The sequence below is a fragment of the Phalaenopsis equestris genome, unplaced genomic scaffold, assembly GCF_001263595.1.
Source record: "Phalaenopsis equestris unplaced genomic scaffold, ASM126359v1 Scaffold000273, whole genome shotgun sequence".
NCBI classification, from domain to species: Eukaryota; Viridiplantae; Streptophyta; class Magnoliopsida; order Asparagales; family Orchidaceae; genus Phalaenopsis; species Phalaenopsis equestris.
Window position 1 is genome coordinate 269,574 of NW_018164715.1, and position 10,448 is coordinate 280,021.

Here is a 10,448-nt window from a genome sequence, read left to right on the forward strand (position 1 = left end):
AAATAATAGGTCAATATTTCACCCCTGTGTGCTCTTATTCTTGGTGGCATGATTTTGCGCTCACCGCACTTTTTAGGATGTTGCATCTAAATTTCTCCTCCGAGTCACACGCTAGCAAAAGAGCGCAAAATGGAAGAAAGAAATAGAGAATATAGCGTATTAATGAGCACTAGTGAACAGTAATTTAGAATGAGTACATTGACCTTTTTGGACGTTTTTGGCTAAGATCGTACAACCATCATTTACAGAATTGCCACTTATTTAAAGAGAGAAAATGCACGTTACACAAAATTACATAGATAACCCTACTTTAATATGGATTGTACATGGTGTTGTATATATTTAGCCTTTGTGTGGCCCATGGACCTTTTGGGTTACTCGACCCGGTGAGCTGGATGACAAAGATGAGCGGCCAATCTTGTCACCTGACTGTTCTAGTAGGGTTATCTGAACATTTCACAATGCGGGTGTAGTTGGTCAGACAACCCTGCGAAGTCAGACGGATTTTGATGTCCCACATGTTGTAGAAATTTTCTGGTGGACATGGACGGTTAACTCGAGTTCCGGGAGGTACTTACTAGCTTCAACGACTCGGCTTTCGATGCTAGTCGATTTATTCCCTCTAGTTGTCTGAGTTGATTGTCATGAGTTGATGACTGACTGTTCGAGCCCCATGTGGGTTACTTTTTCAGTGGGTCCTGTATTGCTATGTCACGTCTTCTGTGTTTGTTAAATTCTTTTGAGATTCGTGCTAGCATGTTTTCGTGTATATATTTTTTTTATAAAAATGACTTCTTCTTTTAGGAATTTGTTTGCATAATGTATACAGTGCCACAAGCTACTTGAATAAAATAATGAAATGCTTTTAAAATTAATACGTGACAAAGATCTTCAATAATTGTTTTGACTTTGAGTGTTTATAATGTGTTGGGAAGTAAAAAAGATGAGCCTTGTGAGGGCTAACAAGCTAACAATTAAGGCATATGATTTTATCATATATATAGACCTCATAAGCATAATCCCTGCTGACTTCCCTTGTGACTTTAATAGAAAATAAAAATCAACCTTTTTCTTTTATAAAATAACAGGTCTCTTTTTGGCTTGACTTGTGCAAGTCATATGACACATAAAATATATTCATGCCATGGAAATGATAATTAGAGCAATATAATCTGACCCATTTTCATTGTATTAATCTTCTTAATTTTTTGCAAAACGAAACTGAAGTATGTTGCTTTAGTTTAGTTTAGTTTATTCCATTAACCTGTGGTGCAACTTAGAATACTCTTATCCTTGATCAATCTTATTATTTTATCATAGATTTAACATATATATATATATATAATGAATTTATATTTAATGTCTAAAATTGATGTATGCATTGAGGATGGATTTAATTATATCAAAAATAATTTTTTTTCAAATATATAAGAAAAAAAAATAAAATAAAAATAATAGTGATTTCAAACTTTCGCCAATTTAACATATTCTGAAATCTAAAATGAGTAGATTTACAAAAATTCTTACGTAAGCATCGAACCGAACTCAAATCTATCCTTATCGAATTAACTAAAGATTTTTTAGATTTGATGTTCCAAGTATTGCAAATTAATATATAAAAAACTCAATGACATTTTACAAAATAGATTTCAAAACTCAATGACATTTTTACTATATTTAAGTAATGTTAAGTAATGAAATTTTAATTTATATTAAAATCAAAAGTAATAATGATATTTATCACAAACCTTATAATAAAATAGCATACTATTAATCTATTTTTTATGTAACTAATAGAAGAATTATTTTATAAGATTAAACCAATCTTCAAAACAAACATCCATTTTACACACAAAAATTATTTTTTGGTTAAATCTATGATCAAATAATAAATCTTTATAAAAATAAATTTGAGAAGTGCTATTTTTTTTATGAATTAAGTGTTGTATCGATGCATGCAAATGAAGTTTTCTTTCATTTATCGTACATTTTGAGCAATCTGTTATGTGTGGTGCATCTGATGTTAGTAACATAAATAAACATAAATTTTATGAGGATAGCACGAAATATAGCCGAAATTAAGCATCAACTATGAATTATTTTGAGTAGCAATATGACATTAAAAAAATTATGAGAGAAAATGAGGGTCACGCCCAACTACATGGAATGAAATACAAAAAATTGCAACTCAATGACATAAGAATAACTCGCCCAAATACTCGAATTACAACTCTAAAAATAGATAAATAAACAAAAAACTAATAAATAATAGGTCAATAATGAGAATAGAAATAGAAAGGACGACAACCAAAACAATCAACTTCACCAATCAACAACATTAATTGGGCCAAAACACAACTTGATATAGAACAATGAGCACTTGGAAACAGCAGCAATGCAAACCAATCATCAAAGATGAAAGAGTTCACCCTTCCAACTGTAACCAACGAAAAAATCTCCCCAACGAAGGCAAGAGCTCAACAAATGTCAAAATAAAGCTCCCCAATTAGTAACAACTCCAAACCGCATCCAGGATCTCCAAAAAAAATACTAAAAATTAATAAAAATTTGTGAATTTATGCCATAGAAAAAATTTTACAGAATTTGAGAAAAAGCATATAGGATACAAATAGAAAAGCTAAGAAGACATGAAAAAAACTGGCTCTCGTGGATCCAGATTTTAACTTTTTTTGTAGCATGAACACTTTCTAATTATTAAAAGATTATTTGGAATTATTTTTATTTTTTATTTTTTCTATTTCATTGTGTTTATATTTTAATTTAAAATTAAATAGAATTGATAAAATAAAATAAAATTATTATTGAAAAAAACTCAAAATATTTAAAAAAATATTTTGAATGTTTTTTAAAAAATCTTAATTATTTTTAGAAATAAAAAACAAAAACATATAAAAATTATTTTGGAAAAAAAGATTGTCTCACAACAAATCCTCAGAGATGATCTTACATCAACATTTGTGTGTGTGTGTGAAGCAATCAGCTGCAGATCTTCAAATACAAAAGCTCACCTTTGAACTCGGTTCTTTAGTACGCCGAAGATTGCACTTTAAACAAAGGACGCTTCTTTTGAGCAACTGGTGGTGCAAAAGGTCGTCGACCCTGTAAAAAAGAGAGTAAAACAAGCAAGGAAACTCAAGTAAATCAACAAAACAAATTAAATAAATGTGAAGGTATTAACATAAATGATAAATATTTTCAATGTAAAAAAAGAGAACATTTACATAAATACGACTCAATTCTTATGTTCTTACATGTCACCTAAACTTCAATTTCTACATATACATCACCTTAATTATGCATGAAAATATGTATTTCATTTTTTAAAAGTTTAAATAGTAGTGCTTTTAATGTGATATAAGAGATTTAGGGGTTAGATACGTAAATAAATAGCAATTCAGTGGTATGTATGTAAATGCCCTAAAAATTAAAGAAAAAAAAAAGGTTAAAATTAACAAGCAAGTAAATGAATTATTATCCGATAGAATAAGAATATTGGAAAATCTTCAGAATCCCTAATTATAATAAGTCAAATAGAAGGCATGTATAATTATAAAGCTTCATAAGATTAAGACAATAAACAATGATATGATTATTAAGATTTCAAAATTATAATAACTTAATTCAATTAATTAATTCATTTTAACAATTTTAAAATATCTTTTCTAAAAAAAATCACTATTTTTGTAACTTTAAAGAGTAAAATAATTCAGTCAAAAGATTGAGATTCTAAAATGTATGTTAGAAGCAAATAAATGAACCTTTCGATGCATCTTATCTTTCTTGGCTCTCATAGCTGCGTTAATAGCTCGTGCGCGTACTTCTTCCCAATTTACATTTGATGGCGGACGCACAACGAAATCCAATGGTAATGGTTCTGGCAGAGAAGCACGTTCTCTAAGAGAAGTCTGACATATTTTTTTCCTCCTAAACCCAATGAAAAATTACGTGAGATGAACAAATAAACCGAATATTTTTGAAGGTATATGCAGCATCCAAAAGAACTTACTGAGAAAATTCATCAATATCATCGTCTATTGATTTCTTTTCTGGAGATTTGTTCGCATGTCTTCTAAATAAAACATTAATGGAGCCATAAAGATTAAGTATGATGTCAATTGATAAATCACTTAAATGTATATTAACTTTATAACAAAAAAAAGGAACATTTGCATGCATACCAGCCAGTTTTTCTATATTTACATACACCTAAACTTCAAGTTTCACACATATAAATGACATCTTATACATGCATGAAAAACATTTATTTCACTTTTTAAGAGCAAAAATAATGATATTTTGTATATGATATGAAAGATTTGGGTGATATAAATGTAAAATGTTAGGTGTTAGATACATAAATATATAAGAATTGAGTGGTATGTATGTAAATGTCACTAAAAAAAAAAGGAGGGCATTAGTACTTTGGAGCTGTCCTCCTATGAGGATTTCTCTCGTCCTCATAACTCCGCCGGTCCTCATATCTAGTGCTCTTGTTAAATATTGATCTACTCTGTAATATTTATAAACAAAATCTTAATGGTCAGTAATAACTATTTTAGGTACTCCAAATCAAAAGTATAATAAGACATTAAGTAGAACATGAAATTCCAAAACCCAAAATTGGACAATGACAACTGTATAAAATGAAACTAATCTTCATTTCTAGCAAACATTGTTGTTGATGCAAAACTCATCAATTTATAAGGTTTTCCTAAAACAAACTAACACAAATGCTATTATGAAAATTAAAAAAAAGGGGGTATTTACATGCATAGCACACAATTTTAATGTATTTACATGTCTCACTCCTAAACTTTCATATTTACACACATAGCACTCAACTTTTAATACCACATCAAAAATAACATTATTATCATATTTTAAAAATGAAATACACCTTTTCATGCATAGTTTTAAAGGAGCAAAGTGCTATGTATGATAGTTTAAATGTGAGATATGTGAATACAAAAGATTTGTGTGCTAGGTATGTAAATTTCCCCAATAAATAATAAGAGGATGTATTCTTTCACTTCTAAGAGAAATGGATAACCTAGGGCATAACAGATACATAAATTAGCTTCAAGAAAACAAGCAGTCTAACACAGAAAATCATTTGATACTAAAAATGACCAAAAGAAAATAGAAAAAAACTTAAGTTGGCATAGATTAGTGAAAAAAAAGGAATAAAATTTAAGAAATAAAAAATTATTATGTAGGCTAAGATTTCAAGCATAGAATCAGAATCCAAGTATGTGACAGAATAAATCCAATAGCATGTTGTTGGAAATGATGAAATAGAGCAATGAGAAGATAACCCGTAAAAACGGGTGCATAAAAACAAACATCTGCATTCTTGCACTCGAACACAGACATCATATCCTGGAAGAATTTTAAGGATCACACTTGAGCCAAAAAAGAATTTCACATCCAAAGAAATTTTCATTATAATATTTGTGAAACAGCCAAAAATATAAAAGAAAAAAATCAATGAATAAATCTAAATTTCTACTCTGCAATCAACTAGATCATAAAGTGCCAATAATTTGTTGCAAAATAACAAACTCTATAACCTTATTTGCTTAGTAGATTACAAATGTCAAATTAGAAGCTCGATCAGCCAAATTTGGACAAATTTCATACAAATTTGCAAGCTTATTTTGACCAGAAGCATAGCATCACGTAATAATATGAGAGAAGTTTATTTGTTGTCCTTAATAAATTTAATTTATTTTAGAATTACATTAGTTTGTTAAATGTCATTGACGGTGACCTTAAGTAACAATTTATTTGCAAATTCCTAAAGGTTGATCGTTATGGTTTGACATGAAATGAAGTTTATTTGGTTCTTGAATACCTTCAAGTTCAATTACCAAAGTTCAAACCAAGTACTAAATATGATTTCAATTGTTTTGATGTCATAACAGAAATTCAATTGTTTTGATGCACATCAGAAATTCAATTCTTCATAGTCAGATATTTCCGAAGTCCGGTAGATTTATGCAAGCTATGGCTTTTCATTTTCACAGAATTGAAGTCTCATCTTCAATTGTCACCATCTAATGACATCTATCGTTTGTCATTATGGTTAGCAATTTTCTTGGTATTGTCATTGTTCATTGTCACTATCTAAAGAATTTTTTGAAGTGAAAAACATATTTCGCGATGAACAATCTGCCCACGAAGTCACACTAATCAACCATTAGACACTCATTCTATAAAGAATTATTTTGAAGTGAAAAACATGTTATATTCATTTCTTGGGCTTACAAAGGTTAACACTTTCAAATTAGATATAAATCTCAACACTATCAATAGCTATTGTTATTGCTTAGGAACAAAATTACGGGAAGTGAGCTACTCAGAAATTATTTGAAGCAAGTACTTCAAATTTTTAAATTGCTATATTCGATTGAGCACCAAATTTGAAGGCAATTTGGAATATGTCTGGGCAAATAGCTGTTATGTCACCTCCACTCACTCATGAATGATTAGTCCATAAATAGTTGTTATGAGTCAAACTAATTCTCTTTGGTTGAATAAAAATATTTTCTTACAGTTTTCTACTTTGTGTGCAAATTAAGGGAGAGATTCCTAATTGTGTGGAGCTAATTTGACTGTATAACTAAGAGAGGAATCGTCAACTTAAACTAATTTTGAGGCATAGATTTCACAGTTCCATAACTTCTTTGCTTGGCTCAATTTCTTCTATATATATTATTATTGGCTTTTAAAAGCTCTTAATTTGGCTCAAGGTGACACTATTAAGGTGATAAATTACAATTATCATTTGATTTTGTAAACATTTGATTTTGTAAAGTTTATCATTTGATTTTGTAAAGTTCAAATTTCTCATTAATTTCTTCAAATTTATTCGATCATTACATTGTCATAAAGTAATTTATTGACTTAGTTGATGTTTTATGATCTAGAAATCATTTTAACTCCTTTGTGTGATTTACACCCATTACAACATGGTAATTGCATTAAGGAACCATAATCACATCATTTGTCCTACCGTAAAATATTTCTATCATAAAAAATGATTGAAAAGATAGATGTTCAATTTTGCTGACAACAAAAATTTTACGATTACTCTAAGCAAAGATCAAATAGATTCCAAAATAAGAAACGCTAATGACAACAATTATAATCTACTAAGTATGTCTGTCTTACCCATCTTTCAACTAATTCTTTAGCGAGCTTCCTATTAGCATTACACTCCTCATCATATTTTGATAGAAACATAATAACCTGTGCCAAGGAAAAACTAAATTTTGCATGTTATTTTTCATTAATTGAGGCATATTACAACTTTGTTGCAATGAAATTATGAGGCCTAACCTTTCCAAGGCCACTCTTCTTAAGTTGTTCCCTCTGATCATACTGCTCTAAATCAACTGGAAACTGAAGTCCAAAAAAATTTATCATCAAGAAGAGCAAGCAGATAAATAACTTGAAAAAAAAAACATAAAATCTTTCACGAAAATCTTTTCATAAAATGTACAATAAATCTCCGATTAAGTTAGTCAAATATACAACAAAATTAAAAATAATCTATGAGATGAGGGTTATACATACATCAGAGAGTAACTGTAATATTGCAGTTCGAATATTCATATTAGGTAAGCTCCCATCTGGCAAAGGTTCCAACCAATTCCTTAGAAGTGTAAGTATTCCATGATCTAAAAATTCGAGCTGAAGTTTCTTCCTACAATAGAAACGGTGCAAGGAAGGTTCAGAAAAAATCAAAATTTAATGAGAGTTAGCGAAATTATTATAGTGAAGTATTCAAGAGAATGAAAAACTGCTAAGCTGCAGGTATCTATCTTACTTAGAAAGGGCTTCTTGAAGAAGTGGTAGCATCTTGAGTTTATTAATAGCTGGCTTATTTTGCCTATTCAGCTCAACATCTTCTTCAACTGTAACTTCAAATTCAGCCATGAGATTTTCAACAATCATTGCAAGCTCAACGGGTGATGTTTCAATTTGCACCATCTTTTCACCAATCTTAAGGAACTCATTCGTCTCATTATCCTCTTCGGCCTATAAGTTCATCACAAATGTTAGGCATTAAAAAAAAATTGCAATGCATGAAGACCGTGTAAGTTATACGAGTGAGGTAACAAAGTAAATCAATGAGAGATTAAGTACAATATTTAAAACTTCGAGGAAAACATTAATAATAAAATCAAATCATAATTCGTCAAATGAGAAAACATATGACCCAAAAAACAAATTAGATAAACGCAAATGAGGGAAATAAAACTTGTGGAGCATCCCCAATAAATTCAGCTTCATTATCACTACCAATATGATCAATTTTATCAACCACAACATCATCAACAAAATCATGAGCATATGATGATGCTTTTGCTCATGATATTGGGGTTGATCAAATTGATCATTTTGGAAGTGACGAATGACGTATTGAAGTTTACAGTCTCATAAGATTCCCTATAAATATTTAAAATCCTAAGTTTATTCGATGTGATGAAGCTCCAACCTTACAAGCTTATCTCCAACAACTCCCCTAAGCATCTAACAAGTTCAAAAAATCACAACAAATGGGTCTTAATTGATAGCACTAGAAATGAGTCCCAAAGAGCTCAAACAACATGAACTATAAATTTAATGGCCTATACAATGAAATGGGGGCAACTCTCTTACATTTATTGGGCTAATATCCTCTTGAAATTTCAAACTAATAAAACAAGAAGAAGATAAAAAGGACATAACACAAGGTTCCGCTACAACTAATCAAAATTTTCTTGTCTAAACAAGTGTTTAACAACTCGTTTTGACTCATAACACATCAAAAATATCACTATTTTAACTGAAAGAAAATAAAATACACATTTTCATGCATAAATGCTATGTATGTAAAAAGTGAAATTTGAGTGTTGATTGCTAGATATGAAAATACATAAAAATTGACTGATATATATCAAAATATTCTAATATGTTTGTCTCGTCCCTCTCCTTAAACTTTGTCTCCCCCCTCAAAAAAACAAACATTTTCCAAAAAAAAAAAAAAAAAAAAAAAAAAAAAAAGAAAAAAAAAAGATGAATCAGTTAGCTAGCAGTAAATCTTCACTTTAGCAAATAAAAAAACTCAGACCTCTAAATCATGACCGGCGACATTGTTCCAGAATTCGTGCAGCTCAGGATCACTTTCATGATCAGCTGAACCAACTCCATAACCCTTTGATCCGGAAGAAGATGCTTTTGCACCAAATTGACTTTCCTTTGGCAACACTTTTCTCTTCTTCTTTACGCACAACTCCTTCCCTTTCTTTCCCGACGACGACCTTCTTTTCTTCAGCGGTTCCTCCTCTTTCCAATCATCCAATTCATCACCACCAAACGCCTGTCCGGCTGGGTTCCCGCTACGTTCGGATAAGCTCTCGGCAGCGCTCTTCTTCACCAACCTCTTCCTCGGATTTCTGAGCTTGTTCTCAACAGGCGCCGGTGTGGGCGAAGGTTCAATACGCCATTCGTCGCCGCTTTCAATGTCAAATTGATTTCCGGTGTAATGCGAGGTCTGCCTATCCGAATGAGTGCCATATGAATCCATGAGCGCCTCCCCGCCTTCATCTATGTACCTGGTGTATAGAAATGCTAAAGAAAATAAAAAAATATACAAACATTTTGCTGGAAATTGCTGGAAGAATGGTTTGTAAGCCCTATTAATCAAATGCAGCACGTACGGATCTTTATCGGAGCCCATTTCAGATTTAGGAGGCTAAAATTCACAAAAAAAAAAAAAATCAAATGTCTGCTCTGATGAACAAATCTCGCGTAGCTGTTTTCCTTCTGGGACAAGGGCAAGATGAACGCTCGAATTCGAACCTCCAATGTAGATACTCCAATGTTGATATGAATCGATCGATATGAATCGATCTTTGCTCTGTTTTTCTCTGCAATTAGAATCTCTTTTTCCTCTCACCTGCTCTTTCATTAGAGTTTTTCGCGCCATGGAAGTTGCTGAAGAATCGCACTTCCGAGCTTAAGTGGCAACGTGCAATTCGAATGCGTGTCGGCAGCGCGAAGGAGAAGGCCTCCGTCTCCGACGCCGCAGCTCTGTTCGCCATCCATTCCCTTCTCTGCTTAACTATTTGGGGACATTTGCATCCATACCACACAATTCTCATAGATTTATAGGTCTAAGGTTTATTTCAAGGCCCACGCATTCATATTTTGGATGATTATGTACGGACCACCCGAAAAATCCATATATTTACAAACTATCCAACTGATGATTTTCTATTTTCATATAAAAATTTACGTAAATAAACTCAATTTAGATAATTAAATATCTTTTGTTTTTATTTTATATTTACATTTTATTTTGCTATTATTTATTTGAGATAATTTTTTTATAGGTCAATATATTATTATTTTTATTTATTTTCGTGACAACAAGTAGA

At 31.0% G+C, this 10,448-nt stretch overlaps 1 protein-coding gene across 3 annotated transcripts; it reads right to left on the reverse strand.

Annotated features, from left to right (window-relative positions):
- Positions 1–2,280: 2,280 nt before the first annotated feature.
- LOC110024765 (protein IWS1 homolog 1-like) lies at positions 2,281–9,878 on the reverse strand. 3 transcript variants are annotated; one of them, XM_020724922.1, is made up of 11 exons: positions 9,729–9,878; positions 9,140–9,623; positions 7,853–8,064; positions 7,600–7,729; positions 7,363–7,425; positions 7,195–7,272; positions 4,443–4,531; positions 4,028–4,090; positions 3,780–3,945; positions 3,030–3,120; positions 2,281–2,529 (listed from the first exon to the last, which is right to left on the reverse strand). In XM_020724922.1, exons 1-10 carry the CDS (start codon positions 9,746–9,748, stop codon positions 3,046–3,048), a joined length of 1,380 nt encoding a protein of 459 aa, XP_020580581.1. In that variant the 5' UTR covers positions 9,749–9,878; the 3' UTR covers positions 2,281–2,529; positions 3,030–3,045. The 3 variants fall into 3 exon arrangements, with proteins under 3 accessions (XP_020580581.1, XP_020580580.1, XP_020580582.1); XM_020724921.1 differs by having other exon boundaries at positions 2,281–2,536; XM_020724923.1 differs by lacking the exon at positions 7,195–7,272 and having other exon boundaries at positions 2,281–2,536.
- Positions 9,879–10,448: the final 570 nt, after the last annotated feature.